The sequence below is a fragment of the Phaseolus vulgaris genome, chromosome 2 (genome assembly GCF_051622355.1).
Source record: "Phaseolus vulgaris cultivar YP4 chromosome 2, ASM5162235v1, whole genome shotgun sequence".
Lineage (NCBI taxonomy): Eukaryota > Viridiplantae > Streptophyta > Magnoliopsida > Fabales > Fabaceae > Phaseolus > Phaseolus vulgaris.
The window spans coordinates 36,451,955-36,474,862 of NC_143499.1; the positions used below are offsets into that span (position 1 = coordinate 36,451,955).

Below are 22,908 nucleotides of genomic sequence, written 5' to 3' on the forward strand. Positions count from 1 at the left end.
AAAATATTTGAACATCCTAATCCATACTGAAAATTCGTTAGTCACGTAAAATAAACCTATCAAAGACTTATTCCAATAGTTTTCTTACTATAAATATTCATAAAATATAAAATTTGGACTAGGAACAAAAATCAATTTCACGTGAAAGTATATAGACGAAAAATATATTTAACCTTTAATTATATGAATAAATTTGAAAGAAAGCAATAACTTAAACATGATTCTAAACTCATGAGAACATGGTATTGTTTTTAGTTAAGTGACAAAAATCTATCCAATAATTACAAGGAATGTATGAAATTTTATACGCATAATGAAACATTTTTATTTGCTTTACTTTTTACTTGTAATGCAATCACTTTTACCTTCCTTAGTACATACCAAATTATATTAGTTATCTTCCTAAAACGAGTACCGATACCAAATCATTTTACCATTGCAAATTATTTATAGAATTATATAATTCTCTCCAATAAATTAAATTCCATTCCAACATAATCCTTAATATTCACCTCTTTTTCCAAAGTAATTTACTACTCATCCAATCAAACTTTTGTTACCAATCAAGGGTACTGTTATTTGTTTTTGTACTTCTTTAAAACATTAAAAAAGAAAAACTAACAGACTCGTCCATCTCCTATAACTAACAAAATACAAGTAAAAATAAATGAATTGTAGTTTGTAAAAACCAAAATTAAAAAATAAATAAATTATAAATACCAAAACAAATAATTTCTTTAAAATATCAGAATAAAAATAACTTTATATTATAACGACTAACAAATTATTTTAGGCATAAAAACAATTATTGCTGTACATTTGTTATATGTATTCGTGTTATATATATTAGTATCAATATTCGTATAAAATATACGGAAAAAAAATCAGTGAGTATCATAAATAAATAAAAAATTTAATGAAATGTAAGTGACGAAAATACAGAGAGAATGTAGGTTGCGTTATATTTCAATAATATGGAGATACTCTTACTAAATTCTGAAATATTTTAGATAAAATTTAAGAAATCAATCAATAAAATATAGTATTGAATATTACAGTGTCTATTATGATTTTAGTAAATCTTTTACACAAAACTATGCACATGTATATTATTTTTACGATAATAAAAAGTAAAAGATATAATTAAAAATTAGATATTATAAGTATTATTAAAATAAAAAGTAATTTTTATTAGTTTTATAACGTTATAATTATTGAAGATTATAATTATTTATTATAAATAGTTTTTATTTTAACTATTAATAAAAAAATTATTTACCGCCTTTTAAACTTCAAATTTATTTTGTTATGATTTTACTTTTACAATATATTTATCCTTTTTAATTTATAAAAAAGCAATATTAATTTTATATTATAAAAAATTAATTGATATTTAATGATTTTAGATTTGTCTAGTGCCACTACGAAGATACAGGTTAGCATTTTCTAAAAAAGTTAATTTTAATTGTAATTTTCATTACACTGCATGATGATAAAGGGAAAAAAATAGAAAATTAAAACGGCTGAAAAAGGTGAGAGAACAAGGTCGAAATTGTTAGCACCTATAATTGTTGGAGCTCCATAACAGACCGGACTCCTCCCTGGCTCCATCCACGCGCCGCCGTACTCTCTGAGATCCTCCGTTGTCTCCGCCCTCTGCCTTGCCGGTTTTCTGATCTGGTGCGTTCTATTTCTTCTATGCTCTGGGTTGTGAAAATTGGAATTTAGTTCTTTAGATCCTGTTATCGGTTACTTCGATCCTCTACGAGGAATTTCAGCGCATAATTGTGTTAAATTCTCTTTAAACAGAGGCTAGATTGTTGTACGTATGCTTCAATTCGCATTCCATTTTTTCGATTTACAGATCTTTTAATTGCGATTAATGACAACTAAAGGGACCGTAACTTTAGTGGATCACGTTTAAAGTGTCTAAGATCTGTGATTATTTACTGTTTAGAAGCACTCAGATTGCCTTAGAATTATAATTTTCTATTGAGATTAGTTTTGGGATTCCCATGAAAAATTGGGGTAAATTGTTCGGAGAAGAGTTTTTCTTGAAAAAACTTATGAATGGATAATATGATTTGATTTAGGAATGAAATATCATTTAAATTTTATTGCTTTATACTGGTTACTGTCTAACTAATAACCCTGACGTCTGTTGTCTCCCTTGTTTTTACCTCCAGTGATACCCAATGGCCAACAGAGTTCAAATTCCTACCAACAATTCAGCACTCATTGCCATGATTGCAGATGAGGTAAGAATGTGGCGATTGTACGCTTTCTTGAATGCTGAACAACAAATACTGCTTGTTTGTGATGCATGCCTTTTAGGTTTTCCCGGGCACATTTAAAATTTCAGTTTGTGAAAGTTGAAATAAGTATTGAGTATAATTATAATTTACTACCTATACTTTAATTTGTTACTTGGAAATTAGAGTATGTTCAGTTGAATTATGCTGATTGTTGCTTCATGAGATACGATTGTTTAGTATTTTATGCAATATAGAAGTTCTCTTCTGTCTTGTTGGGATCATGTTGTCTAAAAGACTTAAAGTAGATGATATTATAATTAGGATCCAGCAATGTTTCTGTGGGGATTATAGCTACGAATCATCCTAGCTAGTATGTTTATGACTGCTAGAGAAAGTTGCAATATTTTGGAGCTCTCTTTTGCCATCAGTCTGTTAGTGATTAAGCACCACTGCATGCGGGATGATTAAAAATATATTTTATTCTGTTTCTCGGTACAGAACAATAAAAAGGCTTAGGATTTGTCCGGTTAGGCTTAAAGTTTCTTAAGTGGTTCAGACATTTTGGGTTATAAAAACAGTGGATTGAATTAATAGCATCCTGAGGACATATGAAGCCAAGGGTTGTAAGCCGTGATGAGTTTGGTTGTTCAGGATTCAAGTTTATCAGAATTTAGATTCTGTGCAAGAAGCTAATTTGGCTGTTTATGATTTGAAAGTTCTCTGAGTAAACTCAAGCAAGAATTATTGGAAAAGAAAATGGAGTAGTGAGGTTGTTATTATCATCCAAAGAATTAAATATGTAACCTGAAAAAAACTGAAAAAAAAGATTTAGAAATTGTGGGTAAAAGAGAAATTAACCCAGGTGTCACAATTAGGGTCTTGGGCATCAAGCATTTGATTGATTGATTACACTAAGATGCACGAAGAGAGAGTTATTTGCTGCCATGGTAAGATATAAGCTGATCGCCTATTTAATAATATGATAGTTGAGTGCATCAATTAAATAATAGTGTCAGACTTATTAAAGTTTCATCCACTAACTAACATAATCTAACCCCAAAAATAGAGAAAAACACAAGGGAAAACACACCTATAGAGTACAAACAAAAAACCCATACATTGACAGTTCAGCACAACTAGATTCTTGGCTTTACAACCTTAACAGAAGAGTACTGAAATACCCCTATTGCTTAAAAGTTACTGTAATAATTAAAAATAAACAGCCATTCTACTAAGAAATTAGCCCCAATCAAATTGAAACCAATTATTGAGATATTTTATTCTTCAAGATTATGTTTTAATGTTCAAATGCTGACTGCACCAGTTCCCCATTCTATTATAGTTGTAATTTTTTTGTAATTGGTTTTATGATTTAAATGATTGAAACATACTAAAGGTTTACAATGACTACTTTATTTTACACAGGACACCGTAGTTGGGTTTCTGTTGGCTGGAGTGGGAAATGTTGACATACGTAGGAAGACAAATTACCTCATTGTGGATGCAAGTATGCTATTGACCTATATTTTACCTACTATTCTATAATCTTTGTGTATGCTTGGTATCAATCCCCTAAACCACAATCTTTTTCTTGTTAATTTGTACATTGGGAAACGAAGTGGCTCCTTACCCTTTTTAGTTGCCATCCAAATTGTGACACCCAATAAAAAATATACCTATGTTCCTGTTAAGGTATGTGTTCTATTTAAGACATCATAAATAAAAATAGTGATGTACTCTTCCTTAATAGGATAGAGGTGAAGAAGTAAAGGATGTGTTTGGTTTGAAAAGGACAACTTTATTTCCTGTTTTCAGTAAAATGCTACCTTGTTTTCACTTTGTTTCTTGTTTATAAAGATTTGTACAGGTTCGTTTTCACCTTTCCTATATAAATATTTGAAAAAAAAAATAACATTTTCCTAATTTTTAGTAAAAATAGGAAATTCAAACAAAACAAGTTTAAAAAAGAAAACAGGCCTCAAGGTTTTCTATATATGAAAGTTCATATTCCTTATCTGCGGTACATGAGAAAGGATAGAGAGTACTTTTTATATCCTTAGACACTTGTCATCGTAAGAAATCTTTATTGTGTGTCCATTATTTTTATTATTTTCTCACTGGTTATTAGTAGATATTCTAGAAACTATTGGTTTGATCCGGCTAAAACCTCAGATAGTGCTTGGGTTACTACAGATTTACACAATAACATTTTTGTGTGTCAAAAGTGTCTCATTCTGAAGTATGCTTGATCAGTTTGAAATCAAGTTGATTTTACTTTATGTTCTTGTTTTATCTTGATTTGATTTTCAGAAACAACTGTCAAACAAATTGAGGATGCATTCAAAGAATTTACAACAAGGGAGGATATTGCAATTGTGCTGATTAGCCAATATGTAAGTCATATTTCATGGTTATAATAAATGGTCCAGGCTGTTGTGTGCTTGCTTGTTAGTTAACACTATATCTGCAATTGTTTTCCTACTTCATATGGCCTGAAACATGATCTTATCTTATTATTTCTGTAAGCCTTTTTATTTACTGTTAGCTGTAGTTTAGCTCATGTTCTGCCTCGTAATCAAAGTTATTATCGTGAGAATTAGGAAAATCTGGAAGGAGGTTCCAAACATGCATGAGGTTTTTAATGAACAAATTGCACAATGAATAATGCCATTCAATAGTTGAGTTTTACTGGTCTGACCGAGGGGCAATATATCACTCCCCTGCTTTTCAGAAGTAATACTGTGGATTTAAATGTTGCCAAGTCATTTGGTTTTTCACATTTGGTTAAATTGTTAGCTTCATTTCTTGTTTTTTTTTTCTCTTTCTGCCATCCTGTTATACTGCTTTAGATTCAAAATGTATTCGGTTTACTTTTTTCTTTTGTTCGCCATCTTCGTGCATATTTGACTTTTACTTGTTTCGTAAGCTTGGGTTATGACCCTGCTACCCCCCAACCCGTGCTGTACCTGCATGTTTTCCAAAACTTCAAAGATCTTAGACTTTCTTTCGTTGTGCAGGTTGCAAATATGATAAGGTTTTTGGTTGATAGTTATAACAAGCCTGTTCCTGCAATTCTTGAAATCCCTTCTAAAGACCATCCTTATGATCCGGCACATGATTCAGTTCTGTCACGAGTGAAGTATCTCTTTAATACTGAATCGGTTGCATCTGGGAGACGTTGAACTCATCCTTTACTGTTGCAGCTTTTTCGGTGCTTATTGTTTTTGTTTGTACATTATGGTTAAATAATCTTTTCTTGAAATTCTGAGTTCAATGTAGCCTAAATAATTTGTGTTGTCTGGGGATAGTTCTAAGTTATTGCCACAGAACTTCAAGATGGACGAATATTTTCTGGTTTCATGTCAGATTCAGATTAGCTTGAAATATGCGTTTATATATCATCTCTCACTGACTAATTTCCACCGTGGGATTGAAGTTTGCATGTTTAGACATTTGGTATTCCTTTTTCTTTTTGGCAATGCCTTTGCAGTTTACATCCTCGGCGATCTCTTTCTCAATCTAACGCATACGTTTGTCACAAACTGATTATTTTTAAAATAATTTCTGATCTCCGTTTTAATAAGATTTTACATTTTTTTAATTTCTGATTATTTTGAGAAGTCGGAAAAAATTATGAAAATCTTATCATAATTTTGCTTTTTATAGAGAGAAAAAAATAGGTGAGAAATAAAATATGATTGTGCTTTTTATTGAAAAGAAAATAAAGAGAAGTGAAATTAAAGGTAAAGTAACAAAACTCATAATATTACTGAGAAACATTTGTCAAAGTTCAAAATAAATTATTTCATACTTTCAATGCATTAGACGAGTTAGAAGTATTAACGATTGGGAGAAAATAAAATTTAAACCAATCAAGTATTGGTTTGGTTTTAAAAAAGACTGGTTTTAATCTAAACAAAATCGAAAACAATTTAATTTGGTTTGTTTGGAATTAATTGGATTTATTTTTATGTAAATATGCAAAATTTTCTTTCGTGAAAAAGAAAAAAAATATTTTGTTAAAAAATTTGCATATACTTTATTCCTCAGAAAAGATAAATATTTTTGTATTGAGATTTACATCAAATGATAACAAAGATAATAAAAAACTATATAGTAATATCATAAAATTTCATACATAATAATTAATAATAAAAAAATAATATATCATAGTTTAGTTTGGATTTATTGAATTTGTATATAACAAATTCAATATCTTAATCAATTATAATCGAATTTGATTTGTTTTGGTTCAAAATGGGCTATGATTAAGCTAAATATTCGAAACAATTTAATTGATCTGTTTTAAACTCAAGTCAATTGGGTTGATTCCTTTCTCAGGTAGTTATTTTGCTTATCTTTCAATCAATATTCTAATAATTATGCCAAACCACTAGTTTCCTAGGTTGCTAAAAGTTCAATTTTTTTAAATTTCAGATAATAGAAATTATAAAAAAAAATTCAATGCAACAATAGTTTAAATTGACAAATAAAAAAAATAAAAAAATTTAATTTAATTAATATTCACTAGTTCTACTCATTTAAAAAAAAATAAGTTGTTCAAATACAAATTTGGCTAACAACAAACAAATGATGCATTATCATCGAGTTCAATTAAGTAATAATAGGATATCACAGATTAGTATATATCAATTTCAATAAGAACCACCCATAAACCAAAATCATAAACAAGATATAACGCAGAACAAGAAAATTATTAATCATTCAGCTCCTGTAACACAAAGAACATGCTACTAATAACTGATTCTTTAGTGTATCAAATGTTCAAAACTATACGAAAAGCTGTAATAGAAATGAATTTATGAATTGAATTGCAATTATAGAATAAAAAACAGTAACACTATATGGAAAACATAATTCTAGAAAGAAAGTAATGCATTGAACTGAATACATTTGAAAACCAGAAAATTGGAACACTAACACAATTGAATCTGAAAAACAACAAATGTATTGAAACTAAAAATAAAAATGAATCTGCATTATAAAATTGAAAATGAAAATATATGGACTTTTACAATCAAAATTCAACTTATTAGTTATTGATCAAGCAATACAAAAAATCAAAGAATTAGTGACAAATTTAACTTTTTAAGAAGTTACAGTTTATTCCAAATAGTCACATTTATAGATTTTATTTAATTTTTTATTTTTTATTTAATGAATAAAATAAAAGAAAGGAGGAAGAGTCAATGAAGTAGTAACTAGAGCCGATATGGAAATGAGGTTTGGGAACTGCTTCGAGCACCGGAAACCTCAGGTACGGTGTCACCCTCAGGTTTGGACTCTTCCTCTTTTTCCTCTTCTTCTACTCTCTCTCTCTCTCTCTCTCTCTCTGGATAGCCGTTAACATTTTTCTTTTCTCTCTTTCTATTTCTTCCACCATGCTTTCTCTCTCATCCAAACCCTTCTTCTGCAGTGACACATTCAAGAACCACCGCCGCCGCCACCACCACGCCCAACCCATCGACTTTGGCTGAATCGCCAATTCCATCAACAGCCTCTTTTTCAAGTTCATTTTCCTAAAATGGGTGCTAGGGTTCCCGCGCAGCACTACAATCTCAACTCTCCCTCTTCCTTCATCGAGAGCCCTCTCCACGTACTCAACGCCGTCGAAGCCCGAACCGCCGCCTCCGCCATCGACCACATTACCGCCGGCGACAACCCCGATGACGATTCCGCCTCCGCCATAGTCAGTGCCGTCTTCCCCTAATTCCTTTTCTGTTTTTTTTTTATTTATTTCCTCTAATTTCAATTTTACCACTGTGTGACATTTCTTCAATTTTTGTCTTAGGATTGCATGAACGAGTCTCACAGGAGCTGCTTGCCGCTGCACAGCGTGGAGGTAGACGAGGACCGCGCCAGTCTCGATACCAACGAGTCTTCTAGAACAACCTCTTACGATATCTTGACCGTTGAGGGTAAAGAAACTAGCTTAAACTTTTGAATTTTGATGTTGTTCCAGTTGCGAACTGTTTTGGATACAAGCTAGACGATTTTCTTGGAGTTCTTTTTTCAGTAGAGAAGCTCCTCGCACTCTTTTAGCTTTTATTGAACTGGGTTCTAGATGTGTGTGGCTGAGTTAACTAGTTAAGGTGAATTAATTTTGGTTCAACTTGGAACTAGATGTTTCGCCTATTGAATCCGCGAGGGCGAGGTTTTTGCAAATTGTTGTGGACCATTTTATCAATGACCGTGTGATTGAGGTGCCTGATTCTGAGGCTGATTACGCTGGCCAAGACAAAATGAGTAAGAGGAGGACCCGGGAGATCCAATATGAAGGAGACCCCAATTTTGCTCTGCCGTTGATGTATGTGGCGAATATGTATGAAAGTTTAGTTAGTGATGTGAATAATAGGCTTGCTTCTGTGAATGGTATTCGGGAGAAGACAATTGGGGTAGCCCTTGAAGCTGCCGGTGGTTTGTATAGAAGACTGGCTAAGAAATTTCCTAAAAAAGGTAATGCTTTTTTATTTGTACCTTTGGTTATTATAGGCATATTTAACTTGCTTCAGTTTTTTTTTTGAGCAATTTAGTTGTTTGAATGTAATTTTTCTATTCAATATATAGTACTCAGAAAAATAGGAATTCGTGCTTATGCGCAACTAGGGAGTTTGATGAGAGAGGGTTTTTTCTTTTTTCCTTTTTCACAACGTTTTGGTTTGATTGCAACATTCATTGTCTTTTTATCTGAGTTGCCCCTCATCAGGACCGTATACATTTAAGAGAAGAGAATTGGCGACTTCTATGGAAACAAGGACAAGATTTCCAGAACTAGTTATACAAGAAGAGAAGCGGGTTCGATTCGTGGTAGTTAATGGATTAAGAATTGTTGAAAAACCAAATAATGTGCCAATCGATGATGCTGAGTGGTAAGTTGATTGTTGTCACGTTTTCACTTTTATACTCTTTTAATTGTTGTTGGCCTTTTGACTGTCAAGATTTGCTTAGGTAAGATTTAACAAGTTCCTTTTCCTTTACTTGAAGATCTCCTTACTTTTGGTTCATCTAGTCATTGATATGATTTTCTCTAACCTAAATTCTTAAGAAAAACAGATGCATAGAACAATAGAAATGGTCCAAGGTTGAAAGTGCATATAGTAACATTCTTGTCACAATTTTTGTTTGGCGTATACCTTTTATCTAATAAAATAAGTTATTTCTAATTGTAATGCCTACGAATAAGAAATAAGAAAAGTGACATATTATTGGGGGGACAGGAGGAGTCCTTCTATATAAGAGAAAAAAGTGGGCTGAGCTGACTCTTATATGCTACAAAGAAATCCAATATCTCTGCATATTAAGAAAGAAATTTCCCTTAAGAGAAGCCAATATATTTTCTGGTTGTCATGGGTATTCTTCTGCTCATTGGGCTAAAGACTAATTCCTGCATCGCAGCCTGACAGGTTTTCACATATGGTGAGAATCAGCATGTTTGAGAAAAGCCAATATTGCAAACGTATCACATTACCAAATATTTGGGTAAAGAAAAATCCTAAAAGTACGCATTTCTCTCCTAAAAGTACACCAGTGAATTGCATAAACTCATTGCGATGACGTTTTTCAGTCTTTTATTCCATTGAAAACACCTTGAAATTGTATATGATTGTTTCAAGGTGAAAGCATACCCCTATTGTTCACCAAGAAGTCCAGAATAAGAAAGATATTGTTTTTGACCTAGATCTGTATAATCAAGAAAATAGAAGTGTGAGATCTACAAATCCACCGAAAAAGTCTTTGACTCTTTGTAATTATATGATTAAGTATCAATGCCCAAATTTTATAAAACTAATTCCTAAACTGCTTGAATTCCTTTTAGAGTCTATCATGAAGTATAATGCACTTCTGCTGTCAGTTTCAGCTTATGGATTTGTTTTTATATTAGTGGAGAACGTTGGGAACCTCAGAAGTCACAGTTTCATGAAATGAATGGATCTGAAATGACTTGCGTGCTGAAATGATTTTGCAGCAAAAGTGAAAAAGGCTGGAATACTTAGATTATTTTTTCCCAATGTCTTTAATTGTGGTTGTTAGGCATCTCCTCTCAGTTTATTCTATTTTTTAAATTTCTCGGGTTACTTTTTTTTTTGAGTTTTTTTGACTTGCGTTAAATAGAAATTGAACTATTTTATTTAACATTTTTACTTATATCAGAATCCTATTGTGTCCTGAGAAATAGTACTCATATTTTGTTTGTAGTTTGTTGCAACATCAAAATTTTATCATGATAATTGCAATTGAGTTAGAAATAGTTCCCTCGGCTGTTAACTTGCCTTGTGGCATTTTAAAAAAGTATGTTGATAAAGATTTTTTTTGTCTGTTAGGCCTTTTATTGCATTAATGGAGCTGTTAACAATACTCTCTGATGTCAAACTTGCCCATGCCATTTTAAGAAAGGACATGTTTGAAGATATTTGACGTGTTTATGGTTTATTTATTTTTAGCATAGGTCTTTTTATTATTCTATTCAGAAACTACTGATTTATTTTTTATCGGCATTCTGAAACTACTGATGAGCCTAAACAATACATTGAGATAGAGATTGAACATTTATTTGAACTCTCTAAAGTGTGTAATGCTTGGTCTCACTTGGTTTTAGGTGTAGAATATTTGACCTGTTTATGGTTTATTTTTTTTAGCGTAGGTCATTTTATTATTCTATTCAGAAACTACTGATGAGCCTAAACAATACAATGAGTTAGAAATTGAACATTTATTTGATCTTTGCAAAGTGTGTAATCCTTGGTCTCACTTGGTTTTAGGTTTAGGAGATTGACAGGTAGGAGTGAAGTTGCTATTACAGCTAGTGATTACAAATATTACTCTCCAAGACACAAGTATAGGCGTGGTGCATCAATTTCACTTTCAAGTATCCCAGATATCCCTGTATGTGTGATGTGCTTCATTTTTGGCATTTTGAATTTCTTCCTTTAAGATGCATGATACATGAGCTACTGCAGTTTTGTGCGCATTGCCTAAATTTACTCCATTTGGGGTGAATTTTACTGGCATGATGGACTTTTGTCATCTGCTACCTGCATTTGTTATTGCTATGCCATGATGATATTATACTAAATGAAATAAAAAGACTATTTACAGGATGAATAAATTGTAGTTGCCGCAATTCTTTGTACCCTAACATTATCTAGTGCTTATGCTATTGACTTTTGACTTTTTTTATAGAGTTATCCTGGAGCGGAAAATTCTACTGCATTGGCTACTACTCAAGGATTTCGCTCAGTAAGTGATTTATAAGTTGGTCTATATTATTGTCATTGTTGGTTTGTCATAGAAACCTAATGGGGGGAATTCCCCTGAATACAGCTTCAAATTTCCAAAACTGGAGGGTCTGTGCTTCCCTATGCCCTTGGCCCTAATTTTCTTATAATTGAAAAAAGTCCCTTCCTCCCAACCCCTCTTATTTATATTCAAACATACCTTTTCTTTAAAGTTAAAAAATATTAGGCAAACTAACCAAAACTAACTAATTACCATTATCAATCCTCTTTAACGAACTAACACTCACAAACATCTAAAATACTCCTCCCCTAATGTTTCACCTGGTACTCAAGGTGAAGGGTTATGTAAAGGCCCTTAACATCTGTTGACAAGATTCCACCAAGGTCCTAATGCCTGAAGCATACCAATCGCTTGTATCTTTTCTAGTAAGAGATGCAATAGCAAGTTACCAACAACATAGTTGCCCTTTGAAGGACCAAAAAAGCTCATGGAATGGAACTCTATTTTTCTGGACAGCCCAACTTTGCTTCTCAACCTCACACAATTGGTTGGTACGATAATGTTTGTACTCACTTATATATTATTAACTATAGTTGTAGCCGATGTGAGATCTCCAACACATCTCCTCATGTCAAATACTAGACATCTTGATCGTGGGATTAGATATTTGTGAGTGGTCAAATAGAGGCCTGATTGAAGGTGACACAATATCTCCAACAAATCTTGCTATTATTGTTAGGATAAACTCTAATACCATCTTACAAAGTGAACGTAAGCCTAATTCAACCTCACAACTAGTTTATAAATTGAGATTTACACTCCTTTGTATACTATAATTTGACCATATTTTTTGTTGATGTGGGATCTACAACAAATCCAAATATTTGGCTTAGAACTTGGTTGGTTGGACCTGCCCCATTATGTAAAAAAATTGACCTGCTTTCATTATTCCATGTGCTTATGCTCGAAAGTTGCAGCACAATACACCCTTTGTCTGTCTCAGACATTGTGCAAGGCACAAAGCTCAGAGGTTCTTGCAATTACAGTGGTGAAATCTTTGTCAACTTATGTGTAGTCTGTTTATTAGCAATGAGATTAAGTGGCAGAGGAAGGAAGAGAGCAAAAAGTGGCGGTTTGAAAGAATGGAAATGGAGAGACCCACTAGCTTTTTTCTTTTGCACTACAAGGGAAGAAAAGCGAATAGAGCACTTATCGATGTCAATATAATCAATTATATCCTACAACATAATCCATTTGTTTCAATTTGAAACTTTCGTGATTTTTGAAATGCCATAATTGAATATGGAAGCTTTTCTCAACTTTAAAAAATAATTTGCCCTCTGGTTTATTCTGCTCTTCATGCTGATTTCTCTCACTATTTTTGCTCAATTTCTTCTGTTTCTAGACTTCCATTTTCTCTTCTTGTTTCTTGAACGCAAGAACCTTCTATTTTGTTACCAAGGATTTCATTTCTTCACCCACCCCCCCCACCCCCCTTTGTTTCCTTTCTCCAAAGTTCATTCAACTTCTTGGGTTCCAACACGAAGATCTGGATTGTACTCAGGTTGGATCCTCCTCCTCCCCCCAATTGCTTCAGGTGTGCTAACGTGAGTAACCTTCCATTCTTGGTTTCAATGGTAATGTCCTTCCTCTTCTTCCACAGGCAGCTCCAGCTATCCCTCTTTTCCTTCCAGGTCAAAGTGCTGCTCCAAGATTGGAGCTGTAATACCAATTGATAGAATCTGGACCAGACTCTAAAAACAAAAATGAGTTTATTGAATATTCAAGGTATTTGAGAAACCATGTTCTATCCCCCACTATCATTAGTTGTACATTTTCATCATGCTTGGCACCTGTCTCACACACCTTGGCAGTCTCAACTGAAGATTACAACGCTGGCATCACCATTTATGCTTTTCATCTGCAATTGAGAGACATGATGCAATCTCTAATATACCAGTTGCTAGAAGCTTGATATCTTTTTACAAATAGTAGGGAAGATCTCCTCTGAACACAGCAACAAATTTGCAAAACTTCAACTGTCTTCACCTCTCAAAGCCCAAATCCCCCAATTCTCTCACTTATGACACCTGTCCCACCAGGTCCCCTCCTATTTTTTATGCAAGCATGCATTATTTCTTCAATTTATATTAAGTCTTCTCCTATGCTACCCAACTGACTTTCTTGCTGTCAAACGTTACTAACAGATATCTGACAGTTTGTCTTAAGATGAATGTCATTGTTATCACCTCAGTAGAGTTTTTTGGGTAAGATCCACAGATGGTATCAGTGACTATTAATTTAAGTTGGATCAAATATCAATTTGTTGCTAGTGGTGATTGGTGTCTCCCGTTATTATAATTTCAAATAGTTACATTCAACTACTGAGCGTGAGCTTCCTTTTTCTTGTGTACTTCTGGGAATTGGGTCTGTTTTCCCTATTTTCTTGCCAACGCAGTTGCTTTAGCTGCTTGGTGTGAATCTTGGGACATTTTTTTTCTTGTTACTTTTAGTGATGATATTTTTTTCTTACCAGCCTCAAAACCAGCAGCAAACCCCGTGCAAACATCACTTGCAATCATTTCCACATCAACCTCAGTTTCACCCAGTTCTCCAGAACAATTCAACTATGCACCAAAGTCAGCATGCTGGGCCTTATTCTCATAACCCTCAAAGTGGACCTCCCTCACACCTATCTGAAATTTCTCATGCTCACCAACCAATATCAATATCTCAACACATGAATTGCTTACAACCACTTTCTGGTGGCCTTGTTGGAGGACGCTTGCACATGCTGGTGAGCTTATATGATAGATTTTGTTTTATCAAGCGAGGAGAGTTTTTACAATTCAATATGCTTGTCTATAAGTGTGGTAAGACCAACTTATTCATGCCGTTTTGTCTCTGATTGTTGAGCTAATACTCACTTTACTTTCTTGTATTTTCTCTGATGCCTATCCCTTATATTTTCTGTGGACTTTTTAAAATTTAGAAATAACTCTGAAAGTAGATACTAGTTTGCGATTTCCCAATAGGACTTCATATTAAGGTTTTGCTTTATCTGCCTTGTTATGCGTACTAGTAAGCAATATGGGCACATTACTTTTAAATATCTTTATGATGATATGGGAGGCACTTGAACAAATGGTTTATTTTAATGATATTAGTTGTTTGACATTTCTTTAAACTCCTTTTTCTTTTGCTGAGTTGTATCATGTTGCTTATTTATACAGCCAACAACTCCGGCAAAGTTTTGTGATGAATGTGGTGCTCCATATCTGAGGGAAACATCTAAATTCTGCTCCGAGTGTGGTTCAAAGAGGTTAGGAACATAGAAGGATTGGACAAGTTTTTACAGGTCCATATAGCATTTGTCCTCATCATTTTTTTTTATCAGAGGTGTGTACTCAGGTTTTTTTTATATTGTTAGTATTAGTAGTTCTTTTTTCTTTGAAAAAAATGTATTTAGCCAGAACAAATAGAAAATAATATAGTTTTTACTCGAAAGGTGTGCTCTGGTAAATAGTTGTAGGTTTGCACTTGTGTAAGATTTACGAACCAGAATGACGAACTTCAAGAAGCCGTAAAATTGACTAGTTTGTTTTTTTTTTTTGGCCTTTTGCTGTTTCAGTATTAGGACAGTCTAACTAAATATTTTTCATTAATTAACCACTGTGGATCGTTCGTATAAATGAAACTTTATTATATTACATTCTTTTGGTTTCACTTTCAATGGTGATCAATGCTAACTTGGTTGAAATACGAAAATTACTTGGTACATAAATTCTTAGAAGCATGACAGTATGAATTGAAAACCATAATGACCCTTGAATTCGGCTTATCAAATGTTCTTTATAGATTGAATATTTTCTTAACCTTAAGAAACATCACAGTTCTGTAAGTTAATTTATGAATAAATTAACTTACAGAACTTAATGCTATCAAATCGTTTTTAGAAGTTATTTGTGTTCATTTTTAAAAAATCTAATTTTTAACTAATGAATAAGTTAATTTTTATTTATGAAGAAGTTGATTTTATTTATTTATTTTAGAAGTACGTTTTTTCAAACCTATCATGAATACCAATTTTATAGTTTGTTTAGTTAATTATTAACCCACATTATCGTTTTCCTCGGATGTCACCTGAAGGAACTACATTACACTGATTGTTTTCTTTTATTTGGGTGCATTGCTTCGTTTTTATGTAATTAATGCATGAATTTAACAAGAGCCAACAAGATGCTATACACAACTTCAGTGTTGGAACAAAATAATTTAGAAGATTCCACAATAGTTTTGGTCCAACCATAAAATCCAATCAACACCTTTAGCAAGAAATCCTACCCTAAAGTTTCAATGGCTTTCTTGATATCATTTTCCATAATCAAATTTCCAGCAAAGCACTTTTTACACAGATGACTAACAGCTTCTGATCCTAGAACAATGCAATCTGTGTTATTCCACCTTCGATAAAACCTTTATGATTTTCTGATATGAACTCAGGAACAAAGATTGTCTCTATCAAATTTTATCTTCATGATAATCTTGAATTTGAAATTGGCTAAGACAATGACAAAAAAGTTCTCTATTTTATCACCACCACGTTGGAATTGTGGTTGGAAATAATCCAAACCATCTTGAAAAAAATTGCAAAACGGCTTTAACATCAATAGAAACTAGATTCCAAAATTTATGATAAAAGACACCATCAAAATCATTAGGACTTGGGGAACTTCGAGCTTATAAGGAGAGAACAACTGTGTAACTTCTTATATAGTTGGAACAATAAGTAATTCAACATTATCATGATCAGTGATTGTAAATAGGAATACAACATGGCAAGGAGTGCATCACTTTGAAAATAATCTAGAAGCCTTTTCAAATGTTGCAAAGCAAGACATAATATCATGATCAAGAAAGGACCGTTCCAATCACAAGGGAGGTAAGGAAAGTAAGATTTTACCTCTCATTTACAATAATGTTATAGATCCTTTTCATTTTGTAATTTTCAAATTTTGTGACCAAATTAGAGAGAAGATTCGTGTCATTATCAGAAGTAGAGACAGATTTTAGATTTTGTTTTTAAAATTCAAAAGTGGTGTCCAAAATAAAGTTTCAAGTCTTTTATTTGTTTGGTCATCCAAAACTTAAAGGAAGTCTATGTTTTTTTTTGATAACTTTGAACGAATAAAATTATTTTGATAATTGTGGGAAACTTGTTAGTTTTCTTTTAAGAGTATAATCCTTGAAAACAATTTATTGGCTAAAAAGGGAAGATGAATAGAATTTAATATTGATTTTGAATATTTTCATAAGATGATTGGTCAATAATGTTATGAGATGATTTTTTATAATTTGTGAAATGTTTGCACTTGTATAATAGACGAAGCAATTAAATTTGATCTTTAGGCTCGTTTACATTAACATTTGTTAGGTATAGTTCAACTTTATAAATGATAAAGGGTTCCATTAACCAATTAATTTAACAAATATTCTTTGTATTTTTTACTTACAAGTATATAAATTCACTCTTAATTTCATTTATCTCCTTATGCGATAGAGAACACAAATATTTGTTTTAAGTGAGTCACTAATACTACTAATGGATATTCTATATTTGTCACTCAAGATCAAAAGAATTGTATTAGATACAATGATTACGCTCAAAAGAAAGAATATACGAATAAACACTCCTTGTTGAGAGAAATCTTTAATGGTGAAGGTTTTACAAATATTTGTTAAGATCTTATACTTGTCCAAAATTATTAGAGTATCTCTCTCTAAATAGTAAAAGAAAGCTTGTAAAAAACAATATAAACTAGAAGAAACTTGAAATTCTAAAAGACAAGAATATTAAAAGTCTAAGAAAATGAAAGTTAGACGTACAAACTATAGAAATCATACAAGACTTGTGGAAAGAGCCCACTCCAGTTAAATTTGTTCTTGACTTGCTGTATTTTCAAAATTTGCATAATTTTGCTAAAGGAGATTTGGTGTGTGCTAAGGAGATTCATCATGCTTGATTGCTCTTTGCCTATTTTTATACATTCATCCACCTATACAAGGAAAATTAATCAATATCAATGAAAATGTATACAACTAAGGTCATTTCTTATTTTCCTCTCAATCATTTACGATTTTCAATAAATTTTCATCAATAATAAATAGTGTACTCAGTAAACTCGTCGTCACTGTACATACACGAATGGTAACAACTTCAACAAAAATAACAATAAATGTAACACTGTTTTTAGTAAATACAAATTATGTATCGTCATTCCTGATTGTGCTTGTACCAAAGCACGACAAAATGAATCATTTCATTTCCATTATCATTGGTGAGGAAGTAATTGTAACAAAACAAATATGAACCTTGATTCCTCTCTGTTAAGGACCTTCTACATGCCCACACTCGCACATGTGTTACATTTCCTTTTCAAACAACAGCTAAATGGCTTTATCCTCTGAAACATTGCATTCAGGGGGAAAGTAGAACCAACCAAATAAATACAACGCCTACAGGTTCAGGTGAAATGAGAGGGGAATTATTGTTGCATTTTCTTTTTGTTCAGTTGTTATTTAGCAGACAAAGAAAAAAGAAATCTAAAGATGCAATTCATCATAATCTTTTATTTTTGGTCTCGTCCATTTTTTCTCTTTGGATTCCACAGCTTACATTAATGTCCTGTGGTCCATTTTTTCTTGGATTCCATCTCTCACATCATATGAGCTCTGTAGACAGAATTTGTTGGGTTTGTATAGATTGAATTTCTTTATGCTAACAACTTGTGTAGCACTATTCCCTGTTCACTATAGGATTTAAATGCATCCACCACATTCACCGAATATAGGAGTGAGATTCATGATAGTATAGTCAAAAAAGATACTCACAAGCATTATAGGTGCGGAAATACTCCAATAATGTAGTGGTATTATTTTGGCACATTGTCCCATTTAGTTGTTCATTCTCTGTGCCTTTTAAGGAATAAACGACCATTTTAGTCTCTAGAGTGTATAATACTATTACATCAGTAAAACAATAAATCGTTCTTGAATCTAGTAACCTTGAAAAATGAGACAACCTCTTCTCAGCCCAAAGCTTTTAATGCCAAAAATAAATAAATAAATACAAATATACACCGGATCTTTAGACAGTATATGTCTTCGTTGGCTACAAGATTGGGAGAGAAGAGAAACCTGAATATATATCTCCACCCATTGGAAAGGTTCACAAGTTTCTAGCTCTAGACATTTTGGATCCATGTCATCTAGAAGCAGCTTGCACAAAGCTTAACAAAGGAGACCGTATCAGGTTGCCTATCACGCCTCAGCTTCCAAACAAGTGAACAACCTGATAATAATTCACACCTGATAATCAGCCTGTTCCATGTTATAGCTTAAATATGTAGAAATATGGAAGCAAACTATCTTAGACTTGCCTATTTAATTAGCAACATTAAACTCAATTCAATTATAATCTCCAAGCAAATACATTGATTTGTTAGATTAAAGTAAGCATTACCTAACATTAATGGTAATGCTGACAGTTAAAAATAAAAATTACATTCGAACCGTATGAACTGTGATGAAAGATTTTAAGAGTAAATTCATTTTCTCATAAGATGGAGAAGCTTTCGTACAGGAGCCAATATGTAATAATTTAATAAAGCGACTTAAGATCACGACTATGGTTGCATGTGTAAATATTAAATTAATGAAATGCTAAGAAAGTATCATACACCTTCCATGTCTAAGTGGTGAAAAGGGCATTCCCCTATGGCTGAACTCTTCTACGTCCACCAATTAAAGATTTGCTGCTCTCCGAAAATCAGTGCCTGATTGGGAAGCACTAAAGCTTGCGCAATGTTGTAACACAGCTGTAGAAGAAATGCACTGTAACAAAAGGAATAAGACTCTAAGACAACTTGCATCAACTATGAAACTTGATACGGAAATAAATCTAAGTATATAGAAGAATAGTGTCCAGTACTTATGAACTTACTAGTTATAATATTAGCCATTTGGTTTCATACCATCAAAACATCACGTTATGGTTCTCTCTTGATTATCACATGAGAACATGATCATTGATGTGCAAGTCCCAGATGCCCAGGATTTACATCATAAAAAGTCCAGTGTCTTGAGAATGAGATTGCATCAATTAGAACACCCAGTTGCCTTTATATAATAACACATCAAATTCATTTCAACGATGCTATTGAACACTTGAATAAAATGAAGGAATCTAGATTGTAAACCAAGTGCGTAAAACATGTTTTCCCTCTCAACAGTGTACAGAAGGAACTGTTATGTCAATAGTCCTGGAAATTAGGCCCCTCCTCATCATATCATCATGAAGTGTCAGAGCTTCATTGATGTTTCCTAGTTCATGATACTTTCTCAATAGATAAATACAGAGAACTTGATCAGGAATAATGCCTTTGTCGAGCATCTCATTTAGGAATGACTTTGCCTGTTGTAGTTGACCATAACGAGAAAACCCCCAAATAAGTGAAGTATACGCATGCAGATCTAGCTCCATACCTATTTCAACCATTTTATTTCGCAAACTCAAAGCTTCTTCAGGATTTCCATGCTTCATATTGGCATCAATCAAAGAAGTGTAAACTAATTTATCTGGACTAATTCCCTTATCCAGCATCTCATTGAACAACTCCTTGGCTTCTTCAACACAATCACTTTTACAGAGACCATCAATCAGAGATGTATAAATCATAATATTAGGTTGCAAACCAGTTAGAGTCATGTGCTCTAAGTAACTAAGAGCCTGTTGAACTAAACCTTTTTTGCATAAACCATCAATTAGTACACCATATGTTACTACTGTAGTCTTGATGCCTAATTCTAGCATCTTCTGTATTAGATTAACAGCCTCTGTGGTTTTTCCAACCTTAAAATATGCATCCATAAGGGTTGTATATATATAACTATTTGCAGTCAGACCACAATCCATCATTTCACGAATTACAGCCTCAGATTCTTCTATATTATTGTGTTTGCAGAGGCCCCATATTTTAGTTCCATACAACAACACATCTGGTTTGAGGTTTTTCTTGTTCATTTCCTCTAAGATATACATGGCCTTCTCCATCATAGTAGCCTTGATATATCCGTGGAAAAGGGAAGTATAAATCTGCTGATTAAGAGTCCATCCAGCTTTCAACAATGCCCCAAATAATTCTTCTGCTTCTCTCATTCTTCCATCTTCACAAAGACCATCAAGTAATGCAGTGTAGGTGACAATATTTAAGTTCACCCCAGCCTGCTGCATCTCACTTGCCAGTTTAAACGCTTCATTGAGATCGCCAATTTTACAATTTGCATCAATCAGAGAGGTATATGTAAACTCATTGGGTCGAAGATCCACCCGTATCATGTCAACAAAAAATTTATTTGCTTCCAGTATCATGCCTGCCTTGCAAAATGCATCAATTAGTGTACTATAAGTTACAACATTTGGCTGCAACCGTCTTTGCTTCATCTCATGCAGATAGTTAAAAGCTTGAGGAATTCTTTCAAATCTACAAAAACAATTAATAAGAGAATTGTATGTTATCACATCTGGTTCACATCCTGCATCTTTCATTTCCTCTAATACAATAACTGCTTTGGTTAATAGTCCTACCTTTCCATAACCATCAATAAGAGAATTATAAGTGACAATGTCTGGCACAAGACCTGTACCTTTCATTTCTTCAAACAAACTACTAGCAATTTCTAAGTCCCCTTCTCTGGCCAAACAGCCAATCACTGTATTATACGTAAAAACCGAAGGACAGAGGCCAGCCGCAACCATGTCCTTGAAAAAACTTAATGCCAATTTCCCTTTGTCTGATTTTGAAAGCCTGTGAAGAAGCTCATTACAAGACCTCACTTTGGGCAGAACCCTAAACTTGTTCATCTTCCAAAAGCATTGCCTAGCCTCGTCAAGCATCCCTAAATCCACTAAAACACTAAACAAAGTATCAAACACTCCAAACCCAGGCCTACAAACATTCCTCGTAGACCACAACATATCAAAGAAGTCAACCCCCGGAAACTCCCTCCCCAACAAAATCCATTCCCTAATTACATTTCTTGCATCAAGATAAAACCTCCCACAAAACAAAATGTGAGCCAAAACGCAATAAGACTCCGCGGCATGGCGAAACCCGGCTCGAGCCCCTGCCTCCTTAAAGAACTTAAGGGCTGATTTTGGGTCCCCTTTGAGCTTCACCAAAGCTACAGACACCCAAACGGGTGCCAATGCCGAATCAAACATGTGGGGACCGTCCTGTAGCAAGAAACTACGCATTGATTCGGAAGCGATGTCATCAGATGAAGATTTAGAGACAAATGGGTATCTCATAACACACAGAAAGCTGGTGAACCAAATCATAGGGCGAGCAAAAATTGAATTTTTAGAGGAGAGGAATGAAGGAGTGAAGAAAAGGGGAAAAGGGTTTTGAAGGGATGAGGAACAGGAGGAGCTTACTCGCAGTGAGGCCATGCCACGGATGTTGCGCGCAAAAAGCAACATGTTTAGTGAAAACAACTTCAAGTGGGTTTTGATCCTTCATATTGGGGTTTGAAATTGACAAAGTAGGAAGCGTTTCATTGCTAGTATTGATGGAAGAAGAATGAATGAAATAATGCTATTAGGGTTTAAGGAAGATACAGGAGAAAGACCATTCCGCCATTTGTTCTGTTCAGTTTCATACTCAATTTTAATTCACCTTTTTTTTTCAAAAATAAACGTGTGAGATTATCGGACTAGTTTTTGGAATTAAAAAATGTCAAATAAATAATTAACATCAAATTATTGTGATTTTAATCGTTGATATTATATATATAACTACTCTAAAGATATATTTTAGGGATAAATTTCTATTTGAAAAGGCTACCAAAAACCATATTTATGCAATCAATTTTAAAAGGTTCTAATTGGGTTGTTTAGTTATTGATTAGGATTGTTAAGAGTTTTATTTTGCGATAAGGTTTCATAAATAGTTTTTAATTTAAATTAAAGAAGTAATTTAAAATATAAAGTAATTAGTAGCTAAAATTTTAATAGGTAATGTTTGTATTAATTTATAAATTATGATATGTTTTTTTAGTAAAAATAAAAGTATTTTAAATATCAATGATTATTTATTTTTTATCTTTTAATTTATAAAATAATATTTAATTTAATTATTATAGTTATTAAAATATTTTTTTCTCTAAATTAATTGCTATTAAATAATTTTATTGTAACAATATAAAAAAAATTATATATTATTTCCTCATGATATGTTTATATATTTTTAAATGATATTTTCTTTGAATTATTTTTCTATAAAAAAATTCAAAAAGTGTGAAGCTTACACAAGAGCAACCATTTTTCTTATCAAGC

General features: G+C 32.8%; 3 protein-coding genes across 18 annotated transcripts; 2 read left to right on the forward strand and 1 right to left on the reverse strand.

The window, feature by feature from the left end:
* The first annotated feature begins 1,420 nt into the window (after positions 1–1,420).
* LOC137811675 (vacuolar ATPase subunit F family protein) lies at positions 1,421–5,656 on the forward strand. Its single transcript, XM_068613498.2, has 5 exons — positions 1,421–1,680; positions 2,187–2,258; positions 3,681–3,762; positions 4,566–4,648; positions 5,273–5,656. The coding sequence occupies exons 2-5, from the start codon at positions 2,196–2,198 to the stop codon at positions 5,435–5,437; spliced, it is 393 nt and encodes a 130-aa protein (XP_068469599.1). The 5' UTR covers positions 1,421–1,680; positions 2,187–2,195; the 3' UTR covers positions 5,438–5,656.
* A 1,799-nt stretch (positions 5,657–7,455) lies between these two features.
* LOC137811669 (PPR containing protein) lies at positions 7,456–15,109 on the forward strand. Of its 6 annotated transcripts, none has more exons than XR_016518681.1 (10): positions 7,456–7,551; positions 7,693–7,965; positions 8,068–8,194; positions 8,400–8,732; positions 8,983–9,145; positions 9,672–9,774; positions 11,036–11,159; positions 11,457–11,513; positions 14,050–14,310; positions 14,747–15,109. XR_016518681.1 is itself a non-coding variant. In XM_068613486.2 (9 exons), the coding sequence occupies exons 2-9, from the start codon at positions 7,801–7,803 to the stop codon at positions 14,846–14,848; spliced, it is 1,332 nt and encodes a 443-aa protein (XP_068469587.1). In that variant the 5' UTR covers positions 7,468–7,551; positions 7,693–7,800; the 3' UTR covers positions 14,849–15,109. The 6 variants fall into 6 exon arrangements, 4 of the variants coding, with proteins under 4 accessions (XP_068469591.1, XP_068469587.1, XP_068469588.1 ...); XR_016518682.1 differs by having other exon boundaries at positions 7,473–7,533; XM_068613486.2 differs by lacking the exon at positions 9,672–9,774 and having other exon boundaries at positions 7,468–7,551.
* Positions 15,110–17,271: 2,162 nt separating this feature from the next.
* On the reverse strand, positions 17,272–22,236 carry EMB2794 (Tetratricopeptide repeat (TPR)-like superfamily protein). Of its 11 annotated transcripts, none has more exons than XM_068613482.2 (4): positions 19,516–22,230; positions 19,255–19,406; positions 18,711–18,864; positions 17,272–17,569 (listed from the first exon to the last, which is right to left on the reverse strand). In XM_068613482.2, the coding sequence occupies exon 1, from the start codon at positions 22,051–22,053 to the stop codon at positions 19,798–19,800; it is 2,256 nt and encodes a 751-aa protein (XP_068469583.1). In that variant the 5' UTR covers positions 22,054–22,230; the 3' UTR covers positions 17,272–17,569; positions 18,711–18,864; positions 19,255–19,406; positions 19,516–19,797. The 11 variants fall into 11 exon arrangements, with proteins under 11 accessions (XP_068469583.1, XP_068469582.1, XP_090154833.1 ...); XM_068613481.2 differs by having other exon boundaries at positions 18,711–18,893; XM_090298707.1 differs by lacking the exon at positions 17,272–17,569 and having other exon boundaries at positions 18,425–18,864; positions 19,253–19,406; positions 19,547–21,055; positions 21,160–22,200.
* Between the last annotated feature and the right edge of the window lie 672 nt (positions 22,237–22,908).